The sequence below is a fragment of the Meleagris gallopavo genome, chromosome 4, assembly GCF_905368555.1.
Source record: "Meleagris gallopavo chromosome 4, MGAL_WU_HG_1.1, whole genome shotgun sequence".
NCBI lineage: Eukaryota > Metazoa > Chordata > Aves > Galliformes > Phasianidae > Meleagris > Meleagris gallopavo.
In genome coordinates, this window is record NC_139407.1 from 44,008,342 (window position 1) to 44,034,318 (window position 25,977).

At 34.2% G+C, this 25,977-nt stretch overlaps 1 protein-coding gene across 1 annotated transcript in view; it reads left to right on the top strand.

Moving 5' to 3' along the window:
- Positions 1 to 25,011, top strand: part of SGCZ (sarcoglycan zeta) — a 139,900-nt gene extending 114,889 nt beyond the window's left edge. Inside the window, exons 6-9 of the mRNA XM_085223084.1 lie at positions 1,441 to 1,513; positions 12,307 to 12,430; positions 24,250 to 24,367; positions 24,503 to 25,011. Of these exons, the coding sequence (XP_085079210.1) occupies positions 1,441 to 1,513; positions 12,307 to 12,430; positions 24,250 to 24,367; positions 24,503 to 24,624 (437 nt within the window). The 3' untranslated portion in view covers positions 24,625 to 25,011. The remainder of the gene's footprint in view (positions 1 to 1,440; positions 1,514 to 12,306; positions 12,431 to 24,249; positions 24,368 to 24,502) is intronic.
- The last annotated feature ends 966 nt before the right edge of the window (positions 25,012 to 25,977 follow it).

The following is a 25,977-nucleotide window of genomic DNA, read 5'->3' on the forward strand; positions in this document are numbered from 1 at the left end:
TTTCAGGATGCTTTGCTAAGATACTTTTATAATATGCGTTGTTTTCTGAAGATAAAACCCTAAATCTTCATTTCTTTCAGAACTCACTCCTTCCTCTCGTGAATTCTCTGTACTAGTAGAGTATTGGACAATGAAGATTTTTTTTTTTTTTAATTTTATTTATGAAAATGGATCTTAGAAGATGAATAATAATGACAACTTTCTGACTTAAGTACTTTCATATTTATTTATATTCTTGTTCAGGACATTTTCTCTTAAACACTGTAAAGCTTTATTGATTAAATATTCTGAGGCTCTACTTCCAGCTCGTGGTAGGATTAATTTTCTAAAGATTAGTCTCGCTCCAATTTATAGGAGGGTGAGAATCTCTTTCAAGGTTATTCATTAATTGCCAAAATTTCTAAACATCTATCTCAATTAAAAACCAAAATATCTGTTGTGAAATATTTAAATATTTAAATAATTTAAAATATTGTATTGTATTTAAAATTTTGAAACAATTACAGAAGCACTGACCATACTGACCAGTATTTATGCAGCCATTATGAGATATTATATATTCTTAATAGATTTCAGGTCTCAGAACACAAGAAAATGTTCTGTCCATGAAATACGGTGACTGTTCCCAGCATATTTAACAATCAACTATAATTATGTCAGAAAGCTTCCTTTATCTTATTTCTAGTGATAGAATGTGAACAAATCACTTGTTTTAGATATATTTCTATTCAGTTGTTTTGTATTTATTGTTCATTGAAAAGTCTTTCACATTATTGTTCTAGGCTATTTTCATTATACAATGCCCATGCTATCTTCACAATGTGTAAACTTACAATCCCCTACCAAAATAAAAATAAAAAAATTAAACAAATAAAAATAAAATAAAAATAATTAAAAAAAAAAAAAACAAAAACAACACACCAACAAAGGACATCTCAAATAAGTCATTTGAAAACCATTATGGAAGAAGACTGGAGATGTATCAGAGATTTAGGCAAGGAACTTCAGATGGAAAATAGGATTTCTAAACTTTTGAAAGATTGGGATCTCAAATAATCAAAATGAGCATCATGCAAAAAGAGTAGGTACTTTAAAAATGTGATTTTGTCAAACAAAATTAATTTATTCTTTTCTCTACATTATCAACATTATCTATAAAGTGTTAAAATGAGCATTCAGGCAAGTCAACACTGGGAAGCTTGGGTGTTTATATGTTTTAAGATTTGTATTTGAAATTTATCTATTGATAAGCAGAGGTCTACTGTTTCAAGTGATCGATCCAGATTTTGAATAGAAATGCTAACATAAATACAAAGAAACATTGATAGCTAGTAATACAGCATTTAAGTATATGTTTTATCCCAAAAATATCAATCTGTGATCATTTATTTTGATGTATTTTTATTTTCAAAGTAACTGTACTTTATTTATGTATTTTAGGCACGGAAGGGGCAGTGTTTGGACATTCTGTGGAGACACCCCATATCCGAGCAGAACCTTCCCAAGACCTCAAGTAGGTGTTCAAGGAGTTTTAAAATCAGATATTCTTCAAAACTAATTACAGCTTGATTAAAAGCAAATATTGATATAGTGGTCTATACTGCCTTCTTAATGATTCTTACATTTCCAAATCACTATTACGCTCAAATTTATTCTAACTATTCAAGAAAGACCCACAAACTCCTATCACACAAAATGGTAAAATACACTACTTTTTGAAATGACTTGTCTCCTGTAGCACAATCCTCAAGTATACTTTTCCCAGAATAGTCAGACGCTTTTAGGATTAATTGACAACAGCACTGTTTGATAGCATCAGATGCACATTTTATTTTCTTATGAGCTATCATTGAGTTTATGTCTAGATAAACAACTTTTTTTTTAAATAGTGTTTCCAGGTTGATGGTTTTTTTGAGCACTTTGTGCGTACACTTCAAAAACTCATTATCACATTAGTGTACACTTGCTAATTTCAAAACTCCAGTGTTTGCTGGGCTTATTCACAAAAGTGTTAAAAAAGTAAACAGTAAGAAAAATCAATTCTAAAACTTACTAAAACATCTCTACACCAAGAAAGACACAATTTAGAAATCTATACAGTGAAAGCTTTATCTTGAAGTGCATATACTTGCCCCAGTAAATGCTGATCTGTAGTTAATATAGACAAGGGGAATATATGACAAAGAAAATCAAAGGTCTTCCCTTGTGTTTCTCTCTGCAAAAGTGGTAAAAAAGAGTTTTTGTTTGAATTCTGCTCAGATTTCTAAATCTTATTTATCCCTTGCTTTACTTGCCTGGCATTGTTTGCAGGGAATTCCTACAGTAAAGTACTGGTTAAATGTCCTCGCTGATCTTTGCAAAGGTATTTAAGGTCACTGGCAAGTAAGGACCATTGCATCATATTTAAGAAGCTGTCCATGAAGACAGATTTTTTGAAAGGCCCAGAACTTTGAGAAAGAGGCAGGAACTTGCCACACTTCAAAGAATGTGAAGACCATGTTTTGTCTAATTATTTCTGATATTTAAATAATGATGCTAAAATTTAAATGTACGGTAAAACAGAAAAGTCTGTGTCTTCAGGATTAATTGTGTTAAAACCACCTCACATTACTTGTTCAGCTTGTATTTCAGAGATTCATCCCTCCTGTCTTTTGGCTTTATTCATTAGCATGATGATTATTGCTGCTGAATGTTTTCCAGCTCCACCATTCCTTCATCTCAATTTTCCAAGGTGGACTTAAGTAATGAGAATTCCACTGAATCTTCATTCAGTTTTTTTGTCTTCTAGTTAATTATGGACTCAATCCATTTTTTTTTAATTAAAAAAAAAAAAGCAACAAGAAAAGCTAAAAAGAAACAGCAACTTTTGCTGTCTGGTCAAGCAGAACTAGCTTATGTGTGATTTTTTTCTTACTAAATTCTACATACAATGTATTCTGAAAGGTTTTATACATATGTGCTGCTATGTGTTAGGTAGAATTCAGTGATATTCCCTTCATATAATGAATATAACTACTATTAGGACAGAGATTTCTTGGCTTTTGGCATGAACCTTTCTAGAAGGTAACCTGCAGATATTTTATCTTCCAAAACAGAATAGTTGCATCCTAAACACAACTGATCTTTGTCTCATACTACATGCCCAAGAGTGACTGCAAAATATAGATAATTGAGTTTCAGTGTTCTGTTTTGGGTCCATTCATTGATTAAGGTTTTAACATATACTTAGTCAAAGTGTCCAGCAAATAATACTGAAAGTCTTTAAATGTGATATATTTTTTTTCCAAAATACAGTATCCCCGAGTCTTGGAATTTTTGAAGTTAATGGTGACATGAGAAAGAAGAAAGTTTGCTTGGCTTACATTAAAATTCATTTTTTCAGTAGGCACATATGTTTGCAGTTTGATAGCAGGATTCAGTGTATAAATGCAAATACATTATGTTCATTTGAATAGTTATATACAGGTCTGAAAGACACAGGAATTTAATTTGATTAATTAAAGTACAAATGATCCTTTAGTTTTCATTTGAGAATACATTTTAAAGGTCAAATAATAAGTGTCAAACATCAAGATATGAGTATATTTGAATAACATGTATATTTTATTCAAAAAAGAGATGTTGGAATAAAATTCATACCACTGGTTATGTAAAACAATTACCTGCTGAATTTAAACAGTGGAAATTTTTGACAACCTTGATTACTAAGAATGAAACTGAACTATACAGTTTCAACTACAACACAAGTTTCACAGCGTTTGGGCTGAAAGTTCTGGAATTTTAGCTCAATCTGTTCTGGATGAGGAGCCAGAAAGATGATGATATTAGGTTCAAATTTCTAAAGCTTTGCCTCTCTGACACTCCTTGTTCTATATCCAGAATTTGAAGTCTTCAGTCAAAGAACCATCTGTAATATATGGTATTAAAAAATATGTTGTATAAAAAGACAGTTCAGATAAGATTTTAAAGGATAGAAAAAAATTCTTTCCTTTGTACCCCACCACTTTATTTGTTCACATCTTACATTTTCAAATAATAAGTAACAAGGTTTTGCTTTCAGAAAATACTTTATACAAAATCCTTTGTGAAAGCTGGTAAGCCCCTTTGTATTGAAACCCAAAAACTAATTAAATCTGACTTTCATTAACTGGGATAAGGAGCATAAAAGAATCATGCCTTAGAAAAGTGAAAAATATCTTAATAGTTTGATCTTCATATTTCTCTTGCTAACTTTTCTCACAAGAACACAGGGAAACTAAACCACCAATATGATAGGCCACCAAATATGTTTTAGGCTAATAGTGCATTAAAAGATGTTGCAATAATTGGTAATATCTATTCATAAAAGAGGCATACAGTAGTTAAATGCCGATAGTTTTGACCTCAATAACCTTCTTAATAAGGTGGTAAATTTCTTTATTGTTGCTCTCGAGATACCTGCAAATCAAATCTAATAGTTTTTATTCTCTGTCAAGCCTTGCATACTATTGACTACCAACTAATCCTGCAAGGCTAATGCTGGGCATAAAATGAGGTGGAAATTGATCAACCAGTAAGGAAGAACCCAGGATAGTAGGATTGTACGTTAAATCTAAAAGAATTCAGAATCTGGTACAAGGCATCTGTTTCACGTTGAGTTGCCTGATGGTTTCTTAAGGACCCTCTTTTCTTTCAATTTAGGAGTAGTTTACTAATAGGACAAAGTACCTGTTCTGTAAAACCCCGATACCATAGAATACATTAGAAAGGAATTTTGACAATAAATTGAGAGCAGACAGAGAGATAAGAACAGGGACTCTTCTGCTCATCTATTATACTCAGAAATCAAATAATAAAACAAATTTCATCAAAACTCTGAAGATGAAGTAGAGTTAAAAAGGCCAACTTATTTCATACGTTATTTTTAAGGACCTCTGTTTCTAGCTTCCTTCTTAATATTAGTTTTTAATAAACTGAAAATATTCAATATGTATATTTCTAGAATTTATGGTTGGTGTTCAAATAGTTATTTCAGTGTTTGAGCATATCTATTACAAAAATAGTTGGAAACAACATTTGACTAGCTATTGAAGATATATTTTTCCACATACGTTAGTAGAAAATTGAGATAGGTATAGTGAAAATTGGGAAAATTGACACAATGTAATCAGCTTTATATTTATGTATTGATAAATCATTTTACATGCGTATATAAAGCAAAATAAATATACATTGAAATAAATAGATAAGAAGGAAATGAGTTTCAAATGTTAGTTCCTATTCAGATAGAATAGCCTCTTAAACTAGAAGAGTAATTTATTTAGTGTTCAGTGAGGATAATTATATTTGACTCAGGAGAAGGAAAAATACTCCAGTGGGAGATGGGATATGAAGGAAGAAAGTACTGTTGTCACAATAGATAGCAAAATTTACAGAGTTTCATGTCATTAATTTGAGGTGCTGGATAATCTCTGTCTCTTGTCTTTGCATGAGCTAAACATGAAAACAAGGTCAAATAACCAAAATATATGAAGTTTTCAAACTATAATATAAGTACTTTGAGTCTGATGGATTAGTAAGAGTAGCAGTTGCAGTGAAATGGATGGAAAAATAGGTGCAAGGAGTATTTAGTAGGTCAGATCTTTCAGGCTGGATTCACTGGTATGCAATGCTTTACAATATTATTTTGAAAGATTCTTAAAGGAAAGAATTATTAACAACTTGAAGATAAGTAAAAATGGGGGTGAAATAAAAGGTGACGAGATTATACCAATCCAAAGAAATATTTTTCCCTCAAAAAATATTGATCACCTGATGGGTGATTGCAAAGATGGTTTCTTCAGGATTAATTTTATTTACAGATTTAATTAACTCACTCTAAGAAAGAAGCATGCACTAACTTTCCTCACATCACCTGATTATTTTCTCAAGCTCTTGTTTCAAATATTTGCTCTCTTCAGTGTGCCTCACCTTTTGTTTCTTCATTTTTTTCTGGCCCTTTAGTAACATCACTGAAAAAGACTCTCTAATGCTTTGAATTACTTTCTTTTCCTCCTCAGTAACAATATACATATATATTCTCAGTTGACTGCCTTTATTTGCTTGTGTCAGGAAATTATTTTTCTGATTTTTATCTATGTCACCTAAAGTTAAAACACTATTATTTTGTGTGTTGTTATTATAATGCAGACTTGTTGAACTGAGATCGTTGGCATGTATGGAGCAATTAGAACTCAGATTTGAACCCAGCAAGGTGATTTCTGGGTTAATGAAAATTCCAGGAGCTGTAATAAAGTCATGCTGACACAGAGTCAGTGACGTGTAGAGAATGGATATAATAGCAAATGCTGTCCTGAATGCTGTTCTAATTTAAATCATGAAAGTTTCATCTTCGTTTAAATGTATTGTCAATGAGTAGCAAAACAGGTTATGTTGATATTTAGTAGTTTGTGATATTAGCTATTCCATAAGGTGTCTATTTAACTTTCTCTTATTTAAGGTCTTGCTGTGAAGTCACAAAATACAGAAAGCCAAACTGTGTCCTTAAAGGTTAGTTTCCCACATATAGAGAGCTTCCTGTGAAGATATGAGAATTTTGCCTTTTGATAAAGGTTATCTGATGATGAGTGAATGACATTAAAGACTCACGAGTCCTGCATATCTTCCCTTGCATTTCAAGAAAATCTTTGATTTCTTCCTGAAAATACAGACATTTGGTTAAAAACATTGGAATATAGTAAGCTTCAGAAAAAAATAACTGTTCTAGCAGTGAATTAAATGCAACTTGTATAGGGTGTAAAAGTATCAAAACTATTTTTAATTATACAAATATATGTACATAATGAGATTGAAAGGAATGAAGTCTTATTCTCCCAGCATTCTTATCATGATGTCAAAATGAACTAATCAAGAATCCTCTGTTTGAATGGTTTCAATATCTATTAAAAAAGGTAATCTAGTTTTTTTTGTCACAATGGTCATAAAAGTTCATGGTTATTATTTATGCAAACTATTGGAGTTTGCCACCCAAATTTTGTCCAATACCTTCCGCCCTTCAGTAGGCAAGAGTTTGTTTGACTTCAAAGTTTGCTTGAAAGTTAAACAGACAGCTGTTCTTTTAATAATAATAGAAATGGGGAGGGGATTTACAACTGTTGGAGGCCACTGGAGAACTAAATTTTCAAAAGTAGTTTTGAAAAAAAATATCTTAATTCTAATTTGAAACAAAATCATTTCAGTGGAGAATTCCCTGAATTCTACGGTGTTTTGGGGTTGGAATGCCATTTTATAAAGAAGTGGAAAAAGGGATAAGAGGAGTTTGAAACAACTGTAACAACAACAACAAAAACACAACAAGATGGGAAGCCCATCATCATATATTAAATACTTAAAAGTACTGAAGTATGTCTTGACCCTTAGACATCAAGATACGTAAGGGGAAATGAGCTCCTGCATTATATGTGCATTCTCTAGTTGGCAGTGCATTTTTTAATCCGCCATTTGGAATACAAATTCCAGAGTGCTAGAGATTCATATTAGTCATTTTGCTAAATAGTGTGGACTGGATAGACTTGAAGCAAATAAATTATTCACATTTGCACATGGGAATCTTCTTTCTTTCCATTTTAGGAAATACCTTTTGCTAGTCAATAGAGCAAAAATATCATAGATTAATTATATCCCATGTGAGTTTGAGGGATGTGCAAGAAATAAATCTAAATTATTTATTAAAACCTAAAATTAAACCTTTTGTTTCTTTTTTATTATTATTTTTCTCTAATACGATCTAGGTCACCTTGTAAACAGAAAATAATAAATGAAAAATAAATGTTTCTGTATTTCTGATGAGAAATATTTTAATACCTTCAAAGTAACATACTCAAAATATTTGAAAACTTTCTTTTTTTAGCTGTAATGCTTTAATGAATTCAGCCCAAATCCATGCAGCTTTGATCCTCTAAAATTCATCTTTAAAATTAGCCCTTGATAATTAAAAAGAAAAAAATGCCTTTCTCCACTCTAGATAGATCTTTCTGAATCACATATAAGAATTGAAAGATTATATTATTTGAAAGTGTTGTTTTAAATATTTCTTCATCTTTCCTTAGAGTGTTGTAGATTCTGTTCACTAATAGCACTAGTTACCTTCTCCATCACAGCTGTGTGCTGGTTAGGAAAGCAAAATTATATTGTATTCTATTATTTAAAAATTATATTAATACAATATACATACTATATACAGATGTATATTGTATAAAATTATATAAATTTATATTGTATTATATAATATATGAGCAATATTATATTCACATGGTCCCTCATCACATCTTCTCTCTAAATTGGAGAGATGTGGATTTGAAGATGGACTGTTCGATGGATTAGGAATTGGCTGTCTGGATGCAGCCAAAGGGTTGTGATCAAGGGTTCTGTGTCAGTGTGGAGGCCGGTCACAAGCAATGCCCTTCATGGGTTGGTCTGGGGACCGGTGCTTTTCAACATCTTCACTAATGACAGATGATGGCATCGAGTGCTTCCTCAGCAAGTTTGCAGATGACACCAAACTGAGCGGTGCAGCCAATACATTGGAAGGAAGGGAAGCCATCCAGAGGAATCTGGACAGGCTGGAGAAGTGGGCCCGTGAAAGCCTGATGAGGTTCAATAAGGCCAAGTGCAGGGTGCTGCACTTGGATCAGAGCAATCCCAAGAATGTATACAAACTGGGGGAAGATCTCCTTGAGAGCGGTCCTGTGGAGAAAGACTTGGGGACCCTGGTGAACGAGAAGCTGGACATGAGCCAGCAGTGTGTGCTTGCAGCCTGGAAGGCCAACTGTATTCTGGGCTGCATTAAAAAAGAGGTGGCCAGCAGGGAGAGAGAGATGATCGTCTCTACTCGGCTCTTGTGAGGCCCCATCTGGAGTACTGTGTTCAGGCCTGAGGCCCCCAGTCCAGGAAGGACATGGAGCTCTTGGAATGCGTCCAGAGGAGGGCCACTAAGATGATCAGAGGGCTGGAGCACCTCTCCTATGAGGAAAGGTTAAGGGAACTGGGCTTGTTTAGCTTGGAGAAGAGAAGGCTCTGGACAGACCTCATTGTGGCCTTCCACTACTTGAAAGGAGTATATAAACATGAGGGGGAATGGCTTTTAGGAGGGTGGATAGTGATAGGACAAGGGAGAATGGTCTTAAACTGAGACAGGAGAGGTTTAGGTTAGATATTAGGAGGAAGTTTTTCACTCAAAGGGTGGTAATGCAATGGAACAGGTTGCCCAAGGAGGTTGTGGATGTCCCAACCCTGGAGGCATTCAAGACCAGGCTGAATGTGACTCTGGGCAACCTGGTCTGGTGGTTGGTGACCCTGCACATAGCAGAGGGATTGAAACTAGATGGTCATTGTGGTCTTTTTCAACCCAGGCCATTCTATGATTCTATGATTGTACAATTCAGGTTATCTCAGTGAAGTAAATGCCAATGTGACAGCCCATCAGTAAATCTGAAAGGAAAGCAAATTCTTGGTTAGCTATTCTAATGATGTGCTTTTCCTTAAAGGGGTAAATTACAACGTGGAGTGTTATAATTGTATTATAATAGAGATTAAAGCTTTCAGAAATATAACAAAAATATTTTGAAGAAGCTCCATATCAAATATAATTTATCTGAAAAGATTGAGAAAATAATCTCTTAGTGCATGGGCTTTTCCATTTCCAATAGCATGCAGGAGATTGCATAACTAAGTCACTTTTCAGATGTGTATCTTCTGAAAGATAATAACAAAAAAAGTACATTGGTAACTGTAAAATAAATATAGGCACTCAGTTTTATTAGTGGATGGTTAGTATTTTAAAAACTACTTCTCTGATCATCAGCCATTCACTGATATTTCTACCAAAATATTTAATTTCAGAAAACTGCTAAAAAAATCTATTGCCTGAAAAAGAAATTTCTCCAGAGTACGTCAAAGTCTGATATTAACAACTTCTCAATTTCAGAAATTAATGCTCCAAATGTCTTAATTTTAGACAAATAGGAAGTTATAAAATTGACATAGATAATGAACAACAATGATGAAACAGAAGGGAACAACTCAACTTGTGTTGTGCTTCAGAAAAAAAAATGTTAATTTTTCAAACAAAATTATAAATTATTTTTGTTTGATATTACTAAATAGACTTTTTTTGTCTTTCTACTAGAAAATTTCTGATGTCTGAGTGACTTTGATTATATAAAACCAGAAATATTTGCGTGGGTTTTTTTTGTTTCTTTGGTTTTGTTTTTGCTAAAATCAGTGTAATGTATATAGTTAAGGAACATTTTTTATCCTAATTATTAGAAGATGGAAGCTTTCCAATGGGAAATCTTAAGATCATGAGAAATTAGTTTATAAATCACAAAATCATGTTGCTGAAAATTATGGATGGAATGGAAATATCCAAACATTTAACATTGAACTGCAGAGTTCAATTTCTTTTGAAATTCAAAGTAAAATTTCATGAAGCCAACATAGTGCTTTCAAAAGCCTCATTTCTAAACATTCTACACAGAAATGCACCTAAGTTTTCTCTTTGAATGTTATTTTTTGTAGTTCTTTTGTTAGTTTTCTTTGTTCATTTGTTTCTAGTGTATGTATTTGGTTTCTAAAAATTTTTGGAAACTCTTTTTCTTATAGCCATCAGAAATTCACATCAGACAACCACCTGAAAAACACTGAAGTTCATGATTTAAAAATTTATGATATTTAGATTCTTCCCTGGTACAACGAAGCACAAAATGATCTGTTAACCTTTTCCTATATAGACTGTAAAAAAAAATTGAAAGCATATAAAAAATACAGATTTTTCTACTACCTACAAAAAAATACTTTGCTGTTTTCTGAACACTTGCTTTTAATAGTCTCATTTTGTGCTACTAAGTAATTTTTTCTCTGTGTTTCGACCTTCTGTCCCATTGAATGTGTGTGACATACAATGAACAGAAATATTTCACAGATACCATCTTGGTAACTTACTTTGCATGCAAATGTGGCATTTTGATTTCAAATTATCCATCACTGCTCAGTACACTAAAAAAAAAAAACAAAAACAAACAACAGTGGTTAAAATATGCTGAAATTCTGTTACTCCACTCCCTGATAGACCTTTCATTTGGCTTCTCTATAGCAAAATTCTTTGATAAACTACTCATATCTATAACATGCCTAGTACCTCATTATACTTTGGAATAGATTTGACTTAGCACTCAGAATACAATTTGTTAAAGAGGGAAATGCAATGTTTTTATTGAGCTGCTCACTCTAGCTATTTCTATCACTAACATATTTCATCTTACAAAAAGCCTTTGTTCAGGTCGAGTAAGAACTGTGTTCTGTCATTGTATCACTGTGATACAAATAGATTAAAAGATTTGTCTCATTCCTAACAGGGCTATGCAGTAAGTCTATCGCGGAACCCATCCAGAATCCATTTTTTTGTTTTCCAGTTCAATACATCTGATCACCTTTCCTATTCAGTCTGTGAACACTACTACTATCAAAACCTTGCAGTGGTTCTTCCCATTCAAGAGATCTATCTCAGCATACTGAGATAGAATATAGATAAGAAGGTATCTTAGTTCTGAATGAAGCTTAATTGAGAATCTTGAGTATAGAGTTCAGAAAGAAAGGGAAAATCTGTCAGGAGTAGAACAACAATAGTTGCACTAGGGAGAGATACCAAGTCTCAGTAATATGTAGTTTGACCCTATTATATCAATATTAAAAAGCATAATAAGTATTTTGCAGAACAGAAAAAGGGCATGCAAAAAACCACAGTAATAGAGATTGGAATGTTTTCCTGTTTTCATACATAATGCTACTACATCTCTGTGAAACACAAACAAGCCTGTGAAGGCAAAGCCATTCTATTCAGTATTACCTTACTATTTAAAACTGTTAAAGTGTTTTGCTTAATTTTTATTGAAATGAACATTTGCCATTGGTCACTTAGCAAAGTTTAATTATTAAATTGCCATTACAGTAGCACTCACAGAAATACATGGAATTGTAAGTTCCTGAATTTTCAGTATAGGCAAACATCAGTAGGCAGACCCATATATCATTATATGCCTAAATGCTGTCCCAGGCAGGAATAGATTTAAACACAGTTTTTTATTTTCTGGGTTATAGAGAATAGTGAGAAAATCGTGTGTATGTATAATAACTTATTTCTGCTTCATTAACTTTCAAAATACATTTGTATCTACATGCATTGTGGTACTGTAGTTTTTAAGTCTGGTTGATTATTTTGGTGGTTTGATTCAGTGTATTTTTTTCTCAGTGGTTGTTTTTGTCTTTCAGACTTGAATCTCCAACTAGATCTTTGGTGATGGAAGCACCCAGGGGAGTGCAAATCAATGCAGCTGCAGGAGATTTAAAGGCTACATGTAGAAAAGAACTGCACTTACAGTCTACAGAAGGGGAGGTAAGCTCAGCCAGTAGAAAAATGTTCTACTGCCCTGTTCAGCTTAAAATAAATAATGCAAGGATCATTTATTCAGCAGCATGACTACTATACAGGAAGCATTCTGCATTTGTCTATATTAAAATAATTTTGTTTGGCTAGCTCAATTATTATTATTATTTATTTTTCTTTTTTCAAATATTTGAATTACTAAATCTCATGCACACTGAAAAAAGTGAAATGGATACAGATAAAAACAGTTTTTAATGTAATACTCAAGAAAAACCAGTCCAGTCTTTGGGCATACCCTTGGGAAAAATACAGCTAAGTGATGATGGTAAAAAGTAATTTTGGATGAATTTGACAAGCTGAAAGAGAAAAGTTTGAATTAATACCTTATTAAGATATGATAACATGTTTCAACAGATTTGCTCTGCATACTGCGTATTTTTCCTTTGACTGTTAATACCTCTGTAGGATAGAGAATTTCAGTGCTGTGTTCATTGTCTGATTTCACCAAAATCATATTTTGGTGACAAAATAAGACAAAAAATTTGGTATGGATTCTTCATGTATAAACCTATGTGAAATCAAGAAAAAAATGTCAAATTGGATCACTGCTTTGGAACATAATCCATGAATGGCAGAAATGTACTAAGTATATAGTATGATTTTTAATTTTTCTTAAGTATCTACTAGCGTACATTGAAAACATGTTTTTGGAAGTAATTTCTTAATCTCAGCTAGATTGTCATAATAGGAACTTGAGAAAAGTTATAATAACTATCTTTTGCATTGCTGGAATTCAGCTAAGAACAAAATTCTTTACAGGAAAAAAAAAAAAAAGACAGTGTAAAACAAGCTTAATTGAACTTCCTATTAAAAATGTTTTTTATATTCCTGGTCATGGTAAATAAGACTTTACTCATCTGTGATTTCCCATGTATATGTTAGATTGATAGTTATGAGAGAACAAGATACCAACCTTTCCCCACCCTTTCCCTCACCCTGTAAGTTCTTTACTGTGAGAGTAGTGAGGTGCTGGAACAGGCTGCCCAGAGAGTTTGTTCATGCACCGTCCCTGGAGGTGTTCAAGGCCAGGTTGGATGGGGCCCTGGGCAACTTGGTCTAGTATGAAATGGGGAGGTTGGTGACCCTGCCTGGGGCAGGGGGGTTGGAGATTCATGATCCTTGAGGTCCGTTCCAACCCTGGCTATTCTATGATTCTATGATTCTGTGATTTTTTTCCCAAGTAGTTCTTGTCTGCTAACACATATCTGACAAAGTTCAAGGTGTCTAAATATGTCATTAATACTGGCAGTTCCAGTAAGATCCAGTAAATACACAGAGAAAAATCCATCCTGAGATATAGTGTTTCATCTCTTACACTGGAGGGGGTCAGAAGAAACTGCAGAAAGATAAGAACACAGCATAACTGTGCAGTGTTACCATGACCACTCTGGAGCATTACAGCCTGATGTGAAGAAAAAGGTTAAACATCTGATATTCAAAATGTCTATAGCAACATATTGATTGAGGTCAGTGATTGAAGCCCAAGAGGTACACCATGGATTTCGAGACAATAAGAGAAAAATTATAAACCATTAACCTTTACTAATAATTCAGAAAACACATTGTAAACAACAACAAAATCAATATAAAAAATAACCCTTATTTTAGCATAAAAATATATGTTTTCTCAGTCAGGTTTCTTTCATGAATAAAAGAATATTGTTTTTGTGATCTGGTTCAGGGAAACAATGAGCCATATTTGTGGAAAGACATTTTTTTTTACTAGTAAAAAAAATACAATACATGATTTTTTGTATCATTTCCATACTGGTTAACTTTTAATTTTTTTTTAAGTTTATAAGCTTATTTACTAAGGCACCAAAGATACACAAGGTAATATTGTCCTTCTATAGCATTACTTCTATAGTAATATAGCATATTACTGCTGTATAATATCAGGAAATAATTATATGGAATCTGGAAAAAATCATTATTAGTCATGTAGACAATCGTTATAAATTTACAGTGGATTAATCTATGAAGCATATATTTTTCTTTTATTTAAGAATAACTTTAGAAAATATCTTCTGAAGAACATGAATATGTTTATAAAATCATTTTCCTTTACCCTTATTTGTCACGCAGTATAATCTTTAGCCTCCCACATCACAAAATGAAAGCCTCTGCAACATTCTCAGTTCTGCTGTTTGATACATCTTCTTTTTATTTACTACAGTATTATAATAATCTTTTTAGCCATATTACACATTATAATGCATGATCCCAGACTGAATACTAGGAGCTGTAATTTTTATTCACACTCTACTGCTCTTTATAAAACTCTTGAGCTGCACCCTTGTGAGCCAAGGCATCAGCAGAATCCTTTGATTCAATTACAGCTTGGCATTTAATTGTGAACTATGTTTTATTCTATAAATAAACCATAACTAATGGTTTAAAGTAGCCGTTGTTTACAAGCAGAAAGCAATGTGAAGCTCTGAGCTCTAGCTGAATCTACTGGTTCACATAAGAAGAAAAATAACTTTTCTTGTCTGGTAATTCAGCACAATGACTGCTAGCTGGCTGCTGCTTCTTTCACATATAAGCACATTGCAAAAGTACAGATCAATTTTGAATTCCACAGATACTAGATTTTGCTTAGTATAAAAGGACATAGAAATATACCTGAAATACCTGATATAATCACACCTTTCTGAATAGTTTATTTCATGCCAAAAACCATTTGGTCTAGCAACTAATTTTAATGGTTTTGAAATACATCACTTATTGAAGGGAAAAGCTGCTAACTAGCCTTAGCTCTACTGAAGCTCATGCAGCTGTTATGTACTTTTTCAAGCAGCTTCTGTGTAACCTAGGTTCTGCATTTTCATTGTATCCTATTTTTTTGGCAAAGACAAAATAAATAAAAAGAGAAAGATGCACTGACACTTCTTTTTTTCTATAAATATATTTGCTTCTGCAAGGCCTTTGGTTTGCATGGTCCTACCACATCCTTATCCTTATGAGAGATATGGATTTGAAGGGTACACAGTTTCATGGATAAGGATGGTGGTGGACAATATTTGGTCATAATGAGGCTGATCCTTTGGTGAGACTTATTAACTGTCACATTAAAATGAGCAATACTGTTTAACAGAAAGTGCTTACTCAAAATCAGTACAAGAGACCAAGTTTATATTTAACACTTGTCTACAACTCAAACATGCTCCTCAGATTATTTTGTAGATACATCATGCACTAGTACTAGCTTTTGCTATGAATCTTAACTCCATAAAATGTACTTAATACAGAGATTAATACTCAACAAAGTGAAGTAAACTTCACTTTTAAACTCAATTAAAAGTACCATTTTAAAACTTTGATTCTGGTGGAGTTTTGTAGTTGTAATTTTGTTATAAAGCAAAACAAAACAAAGAATCTAAATATATTTATTGTAATGCAACCAGTTTTTCTGCAAGCTACTTGCCATTAGCATAGAGAAATGGCTGAGCAAAGGAACAACATTCCATAGATCATTTTGATTCAGCTGAGTTATATTTACTTGATCTTAAATATTTGCAAAATTAAATTAAAATGCTTGGTATGTATGAAGTGTGGTCAATAAGAAATAAGAAATGGCAGGATATAGATCTCAAAAATCCAGTTAATTCATAAAAGATGTCTAACAATTGTCTTTCAATTGGCTTTGTTTTGAAAGCCCTTTTTCATGGCCTTAACCATTAACTTGTGACTGCTGTATGGGAAGAAAGTGATTAGTAAAAATGAAAGGAAAATATTCTATATTTTTATTAATTAATTGTTACGAAAATTAGAGTTTAAAAATTATATAAAGATATTTTGACAGATTTTTAAAATCATTAAAATTCCATACTATTAGGAAACGAAATTCTAAAATCATTCATGTTTCCGTAAATTTAAAGTAATAAAAAACTTCTTATGTTGAAATCTATGACTAAAAATGTTCCAAAACTACCAAAACAAGTATTTTAATTTATAGCATCCATCTTTGAACTGCTTGTTTGCAAGCAAATTTTTAAGACCAACACCATAAGCAATTTTACTAGAAAAAGAAGTGATAATTTATAATTTATTTTATAAATGAAACATTTTTCCAAGAAGATTAAATTTTATTCTAGTTCAGATTTGAGTTGTAATTAATGACTTTTTTTACTCACAAGATTGAGCAGAAATATTTTAATCAAGTCTTTCACTTTCTGGTTTGGGTACATATATCACAAAGAAGTCACATTTGTCCTCTGAATTTCTAAAGATTTGTAATACCATTTGGAATTAGATTCAAGGAATTCTTGTGTATCGGTCTGTCATGGACCATACCATAAGTACTGGACCTTGTAAACTTCTACTGGTCAGCATTCATAGCAATCCCATTTGACCAACCCTGAAATTGAAAGAATAAATACGCTAGAAATTTTTTGTTTCCATAGCCACCAATATAAAATACAGTGGAGTTATCATGTGACGTATGCTTGTGACCATCTAACATGAATTTAAAAAAATATGTGCTTAAAATGAAGCATAACTCTCATAAATATCACTTCTGTTTTGAGGTGTTGAAACAAAAGTTCTTCCATTCTGTCAAGAATTGCGCACTTTACTATTTACAGTATATTTAATGTATATATATATTAGTTTTCAAATCACTTACAGTTGGCAGTACTTTCAAGAATAATATTGAGGAAGAAAATGGAACAGAATTAAAGAAGTTTGCTTCATCCACGTGTGTCAAGTATAATCTTTAGACAGAGATCATTCACCACATCAGACCACACTTTGGCCTACAGCTGTCCTTTCTCTTGTGGTCAATTGATCCTACTTCTATAGAGCATATATTTTGAACATGCAGATTGTGCTAGGTAATTTGTCCCTCTCTGGATATCTGGTACATCTAGTTTCACCCCATTTATGAAATTCATTTTCCTTAATAGCACTGATTCTTAAGACAGATATGGTTCCAGATACTGTGCTAGTGTATGTTAGACTTTCAATGAATGCTGTTTTTGTTGAATATTTTTAAAATAAATGTCAAAAACAGCAGTAGTTATTAGAACAATAGGTTGCAGTATATGTCTTGTAATTTGTCTACAGCAAATAAAAACATACAAGCAAATGAAAAATACATAGTTAGGAGTCTAGCGACCCAATTTATATGATCATATTTCTATGTATGCTTCTGGTAGCATATGCATTAGAGCAAAAAGATTAGACAAAATCTTGAATTGTTATAATTCAAATTAATTCTGAAGAGCCTAAGGGCGATCACATTACATTGTCTCTTCATACTGACCATCCTTTCAGTTTTTCTTCTTCTTTTCTACATTTCATCCAATTTCCTGTTATTTTTTAACCACACTAGTACTGAATACAATTTGAAGCACTTTAGAATGATCTTTCAAGTCCAGCCATACTTTAATTCATTTTTTCAATATTTATAAATCATAACTCTTCCACTTGGCTGTTTATACTCAGAGTATAATCTCTGTTGTGAGCACTTAGTCAAGGACCCAGGGGAGAACTTTTATACATGGCAAGGCTGATTCATATCTCTATATAACATGGCTTGTATGAATATTGATTATTTACCTCATGCCTGTATCTTACCCACTGGAAGTACTTTCCTTCAATTTTGATGTATTTTTTTGTAGATAAACTGTATTTTCTTTCTTATCTTCCTCTCCTCCTTGTCCCTGTTCAGACAGCTTAACAGCACAGTCTGATGAGTAGATGACTTCCAGATCTCAGTTAATAAACATCACAGGTACCTTTGATATTCTAAACACTTTCACAAGGCACAGGTTAGGATTTGTTGGGTTAGTTAGTCTTTGACATTTCTTTGAAGATACAGTCTTTTACATGTTTGTGTCTGCCAGTTAATAGTGCTGTTATTGCAGAGGCTTTTGCTAATTCGTAGAAATAACTGATTGCAAATTTTCTAAGTAGAGAGACCAAATATTTATATATCCTTTGCCATTTCAAATAATATACTTTGGTATCTTGCTAAACTGCCAATTCTTTCTTTCTTTCTTTCTTTCTTTTTTTTCCTTCTCCAAAATACAGAACTGGAGATAGTAAAATAATTTCCTAAAAATATTATATTCAGTCTTCTGCTTCATTCTCACAGTCTCTCTGTCTCATACAGTACTCCTACAGCCCTGGTGAAAATAAAATCTTGCGTGGAAAATGTGCAAGTTGAAAGTTCTCAATTTTCACATTAAATAGTACAGAACATAAGAATATTCATTTAAAGTGTACAGTTTCTCTGTTAATTTCACATGCCCTACAGGCTGATTCAGTTTGCTATTTTAATTAATCCGAAACCAGATGTACTTTAAAAAAAATAATTTAAAAAAAGGATAATATTAATACATTTTTCGTGACATTAAGATACACAGAATCACAGAATCAAAGAATGGCCAGGGTTGGAAGGGACTTCAAGGATCATGAATCACCAACCCCCCTGCCCCAGGCAGGGCCACCAACCTCCCCATTTCGTACTAGACCAGGCTGCCCAGGGCCCCATCCAACCTGGCCTTGAACACCTCCAGGGACGGTGCATGCACAACCTCTCTGGGCAGCCTCTCTGTTCCAGTACCTCACCACTCTCTCTGTAAAGAATTTCCCCCTGACATCCAACCTAAATCTCCCCTCCCTCAACTTAAAACCATTTCCCCTTCTCCTGCTGTTATCAACCCTTTCAAAGAGTTGATTCCCCTCCTGTTTGTAGGCTCCCTTTAGGTATTGAAATGCTGCAATGAGATCACCCTGCAGCCTTCTTTTCTCCAGGCTGAACAAGCCCAGCTCCCTCAGCCTGTCCTCATAGGGGAGGGGCTCCAGTACCCTGATCATCTTTGTGGCCCTCCTCTCCAATAGCTGTCTTCTTTGTACTGGGGGCTCCACACTTGGACGCAGTATTCCAGCTGGGGCCTCACAAAAGCAGAGTAGAGGGGGACAATCACCACCCTGTCCCTGCTGGCCACCCCTCTTCTGATGGAGCCCAGGATACCATTTTCCTTCCTAGCCACAAGGGCACACTGCTGGCTCATGTTAAGTTTTTCATCTATCAAGATCCCCAGTTCCTTCTCCACAGGGCTGCTCTCAAGGACCACTCCTTCTGGTCTGCATGGATGCCTGGGATTCCTCCGGCCCAAGTGCAAAACACTTTGCCGTGTTGACCCGGGCCCATCTTTCTAGCCTCTCGAGGTCCCTCTCAATGGCATTGCTTCCTTCAACCGTGTCAACCACACCACTCAGCTTGGTGTTGTCAGCAAACTTGCTGAGGGTGCACTCGATTCCGTCATCGATGTCATTGATAAAGATGTTAAAGAGCACCGGTCCCAAGACAGACCCCTGGGGGATGCCACTCATTACCGGCCTCCACCTGGACATAGAGGTGGCCATAATGACCACCTTCTGCCTGTGGCCTTTCAACCAGTTTCTTATCCATCGAGTGGCTCACCATCAAATCCACATCCCTCCAATTTGGAGATAAGGATGTGGTGGGGGACCATGTCAAAGGCCTTGTTCAAGTCTAGGTAAATGTCATTGGTCGCCTTTCCCTTGTCCAATGATGCTGTCACTCCATCATAGAAGGCCTCCAGATTGGTCAAGCATGACCTTCCCCTGGTGAAGCTATGCTGGTTGTCTCGGATCACACACCCATTCCTCATGTGATCAAGCATGTTATCCAGGATGATCTGTTCCATGATCTTCACAGGCACAGAGGTGAGACTCACTGGCCTGTAGTTCCCCGGGTCCTCCTTGCTCCCTTTCTGGTAAATGGGAGTGACGTGACCCTTCCTCCAGTCATCCGAGACCTCACCTGACAGCGATGACTTTTCAAATATGATGGAGAGCGGCTCAGCAACCACCTCAGCCAGCTCCTTCAGAACCCTGGGATGCACACCATCCAGCCCCATAGACTTGTACACATTCAGTCTCATAAGGCGGTCAAAACACAAAACAGTGCAGTGATCTGCAATTTCTGAATCTTAGCTATATAGAATGAATGATCCTGCTAAATACACTGTTTTCTAATGTAAAACATTATTTCGGTGAGTAGCCTGCATTTTCCATTTTGTAGTTTCTTAGTCAATCTCCCACAGTGTTTCAAGAATGGATAAAAGTTTTGGTTTTTTTTCCTTGCCTATTTATCTGCTAAGGTGTGAGTATCAGAAGAGCGTAATGGGTTTGCTTAATCTTCATGCATATGAAGTATTAAATGGCTTATCTCCTACCTATGGCAGGACAAAGGATTAGAATAAGACCCTTCATACAGGCACCTCCCTGATGACTTGTCATCTAGTAACAATATTCACTGAGAACACAATACTCTTCTTTCTTTTTCTTTCTACCTCCTTTCTCTTCAAACACTTCATTACAGCAGCCATAAAAAGTTAAGTAGTTTAAGTTTTGTTGGAAGATTTTTCTGACAAGAATTTGAGTTTTTACCAAAATTTAGGAGGGAAAAGGTTGCATCCTGAAACATGAACTATGTTCCTCTCAAATTCCATACAAAGTGGGCTTTTTTTTTTTTTTTTTTCCCTGAAGTAACTAATAATAAATATCAATGTTGCATCTGTAAATTTAGTTTTTTATTGATAACCCTAACTGCATATGTACAGAGTAGGTTTAAGGTTGGCTTTAAGCTACTTTATTAAACTTCTTCATCTTGGGCATTCCCAGAGTGTAGCTATAGGAGTCTTGTCTAAACTGTACTACTTTCCCAGCTTTCTACAAAGGCATCGAGCTTGTCAGACTCATTGCAGTAGATACACCTTCATAAGAATACACTTCAGTTTCTCTGCAACACAGTACCACTCTATCCACATTGCTCACCAGATGTTGTGGGATGCCTGCTGGAACAGGACATTAGAGCTACCACTCAAGATCATGGCATCATAAAAATCTGATTTCATCAACATCACAGTGTGAAATTTGAAAGCGCTGGTGGAAATACATGCACAGATGTGCTTGAAAAGATCATTTAATTTAATCTTGAAGTAACTGAGCCACACTGTATTGCAGTGCACGCTGGAGTAAAAGTCCACTGAATTAAAACCTTAGGACAGTACACTACAGAATCTCTGCAGTGAGGAGTTGCAGAAGTGTAGCTGTCCTGATGTAAGCAAAGACATAGAAATAATGAGTACATATAATAAAAAATAACAAAGTTCAAAGCATCCAAAAGATTTTCATCTTCTAGCATGATCTCGAGCATCATATGACTTCTGTTTCCCTTCTGAATTAATTTTTTTTTTAAATCAAGACATGCCTTCTTTTAGAATTCATTTAATTTTGATTTACGTACTTCTCACAATCCTTTCCCACTACTACCTCAACTAAATTGTTACCATGGCCAGTCATTCTTGCTTTCAAAAGTATATGTAACTGATCTGGTATAGTTGGATTTTCTTAACATGAAAGTCTTCTATACTCGAATGTCATATTATCACATATAAAACATTCTAATTTCTTTTTTTTTCTTCTTCTTTTTTTTTTTTTTTCTTTCAAAAAACAGGTAATCTTTTACTTATCTTCTCTGATATTCCAAGTATACTAAGGCTTAGTGAAAAAAGGTATTAAATGCCAAAAGGCTATTCAGGTTGTTGGGTTTTTTTTAGAACTATTCTCAAGCTATCAAAACCTGCTGATTACAAGTATGTGACATTCAAGGCTCCTGTTTAATATCCGGCAGAGTTACAGTTGAAACTGAAAGCATTTTATCATGTTCTGACATCAGTGTTTGATCTTTCTCTGAGTACAGAACGATGCTGAACACTATTCAGTATAAAAGATGTGCTGATACTTATGTTAAGCTTACACTGTTGAATGGTACTCTATTTTTATTCAATCCTGTTAATAACTGCACCATTGCTGTGATAATAGTGGACTTGATAACGTTTGTTTTATTTCTTGCATTAGAAATGAAAGAGTACTTTTTATTTGCATTAACTCCACTGGCTGATGATTAATCTTTTGTTTCCTTACCGCATTTTACCAGTTTTAGTTTTTAGTTTGCTATCAAATTCTTTGCTTCTCTCATCTGTTATTTTATTTTCTTATTATGCTTTCTGTAGTTACTGTTACATTTGCTCCTATCTGAGCTGAATTTTTCACATTTGCTATCTTTTACAGTTCCAGTTCTAATAGAACAGTATTAATTTGTTCTCAACTCTGTCCACATTCCTTCCATCTAAATTATTTCTACTGACTCCTAATTACTTCAGGTTTATGAAATTGTATTTTGAAAACAGCTTGTGTGTGTAAATGCATCATTCTTTTGTTATAAAAAATGCAGAACAAAGATAACAGTTTACTGCATTTATTTTTGTAATGAATTCCTGTCAGTAAGGATGAGAATTAAGAAAGGCATCATGCCATGCACTTGTCATCTGTGCCTCTGAGATTCTTCCTTCTGTCCCTTTTAGTGTTACTTCCCATCAATGATGGGAGAAGGAAGCCTTGACAGGGTTTATATTATTTTGGGCTACATTCAGCCTGTATTTCCTTCAACCATCCCAGTCATCTGCATTGCTTCTGCTGTGGATGGTAACATGATTGTGCATCAGTCATTGCATGGATTTTCAGCTTTCTCTTCTCAGTTTTTTCCCATCCTGTCAGTCACTTCTCTCCAGCAGGGGTTCTGTAGTGCTTCTGCACTGCTTTTCTGCTATATACCACCGGTTTTATCATAAACTAATATGTATTTACTGTTGGAAAGGTCAAATGTCATATCTTCGCAGTCCCTTAAATGTACTGCTGACATTGTGCTATAGTGGTGTCAAGTTGGCTTTGTTGATTTTCAATACCTTATAAAAATCATTAACAACTACCTAAGGAACTCACCTTTCCCTAAGATTCTACAGTCATTTGCAGAGATAAAGCCATTTTGCTTGGTTACCGTAGTCTGCATCCAAGGTAATGGCTGATCTTGCTTTGGCTCTCATTTACTCCTTCCATAAAAAACGACCTCCAAGCAGCTGGAAGCTCATCTGTTTGTACTAGTGGGAATAGTAGAGGATTTGCATTGTTTTTTCTTTATTTACCTGATTTTATGGCATCCTGAAAATTTAACAGAAGTGTAAATATTATAGAATATAATACAGATTTATTAACATTATTCGAGTTTGCTGTTTAATACTGTGTCTTGTTGTTTCCAATAGAAGAAGATTAAAAAAAAAAAAAAAACAATTTTTAAAGTCATTTGGTATGTTCAGAAAGAAATGGGAATAGCGCAATGACCTCCTTAACAGGACTTTAACCTGAAATATTCTATCCTCCTAATTTAGGTCAAATAAGCTTTTTATTTTGTGCATGTGAATCTGCATCCTTATTTAATTATTCTCAGAATGAAGCTATTGTTAAGCCCCTACAGTTTAGCACAGTTCAGCACATATTTCCTGCTGCTTACAGGAGCACACTAGGGAATGTACTTTAATATCTCTTCACCCTCATTAAAGTAAAAACTTCTCCAGAACAAGGATATGCTACTGACATGAATGAATAAATTTTAATCACAAATTGCACAAGTGAAAATTTGAGCTGTTTAAGAATACTGTCTAAATATTTCTGTATGACATTTCTTGTATCTGAATAAACATGTTGGGGGAACCATTTGCATATACTGCAGTAATGGGTATTAATGGGTATGCAACTGCACAGTTGAAGAACAAGGAATGTTGACAGCTTATATATTTGCAAAATCTCACGACTCTGTCTCAAATACATTTTTAAAAATATGCTACAATGCTGAAAGAAATGTATTATTCTTTTTTTTCCCCCTTTTGTAGATATTTTTAAATGCAGATACAATCCGCCTGGGAAATCTACCAGTGGGCTCCTTCTCCTCTTCACCGAGCTCTTCAGCTCCTCGCCAGACTATCTATGAGATCTGCATCTGTCCCAATGGTAAACTTTACCTGTCCCCAGCAGGAGCAGGCTCCACATGTCAATCCAGTAGCAACATCTGCTTATGGAGCTAAAAGGACTCCAATTTATCCTCACACCAGAATAGCCTTTTGTTACTATCCCTCTGCTTCACAGTTCTGCTCGGTTTCCCTTGTGACAAGTTCAACGCTTCAAATGGCCTGCAGAGCAACTTCTTCCAGTGTAAGCAGGAATACAGCGCTGCCTTCTCTCGTGGTTTGTGTTACCACTCAACGTAGAGATGGGAGTGAGATATTCAGAAATCAATGTATTCTTCATCAGGAAACCTGGAACATAATATCACCTTTTGTCCAAAAGGGAGAATAACACAGGTGCCTTTGCTACATGAAGTGAAGCACATAGTTTTAGATTTTTGCAGGACCTGGATATGAACTGCACATATATATATACAGTACATAAACAAATTTGCCCAGAATCTGATGGTGAGATGAATTGGTTATCCCTGTATGATAATTAACTCTACTGTCTGAAAGCACAATTTTCCATTCATCTTTTTTGGATGTAAACTTTTATCCCTGAATTTTAAAATTTTGAAGCATTGTGTGATGCTTGCTTTACTAAACAATTAAATTCAGTAAATGGTTTTTAACACAAAAAGAGACAGAATCCCTCCCTGAGTTTGGTTTCTTTAGAAGTGTGTTGTTACTCTTTGTCTACTCAGTCTAGGGTTTTGTACACTAGGTAAATTTTGGAAGTGCTCAGCAATATTACCTTTCAGAGTGAAAAAGACATCTGTTCTTGTTTGTCTGATCTGAATGGCCTTATATATTTATTTTGTGGCTACTGCATGTGAAGCGATTGCTTTCAGTAGAACATACAGGTTTTGGGAAAGAAGAACAGGGTAAAGAGGGAAATATTGATGATATGTCTTTTGACCAGTGTATTGCTCTTCATAAAGTAATTATAATTGGCAAATGAAAAAAAAATCTTCAAAGGTACATCTGTCCATTTTCTAGCTAACTGCTGCCATTTGAACACAGCATAAACATTAGTTCTAATGCAATGTGTAATACAGAGAAGCAATTCACTAACAAGTGGTATGACACTCATATTTTTTATTCTCTTTTGTTTACCACCTGCTGCTAAGGTTTCAAAATAACAGTAATACATATATATATAGAAACATATATCAAATTACATTAAATATGAAGAAAATACATTAAATAAGTACATTAATATTATTTGACTTCATCAGGTCTGTGTTTAAATTATGCAGCCCCATTTGCACCAAGATCTCACTGCTGATTTCTTATTTTTGACCAGTTTAATACGGGATTTCTTACTTGTATCAAGGTTCATACTTGATTCATTTGATTTGTAATAGAAATCTTATAAAAAAGCTTTGGTATACTGCTACATAAATTTATCACAACATTGATTAACAAGAGTATCTTGAAACTTACAGAACCCAGGAATGTAAAACAGTATAAAAATGTTTCCTATTCTGGAAGATGGCTTGATTACATAAGGTAAGTGCGCTTTTTAATACTATCCTTTAAATTATATCACCTAGCATGTAGCTTCAGAGGCTTCTGAATATAAGATCATCAATTCAATGACAGCTTTTGCAA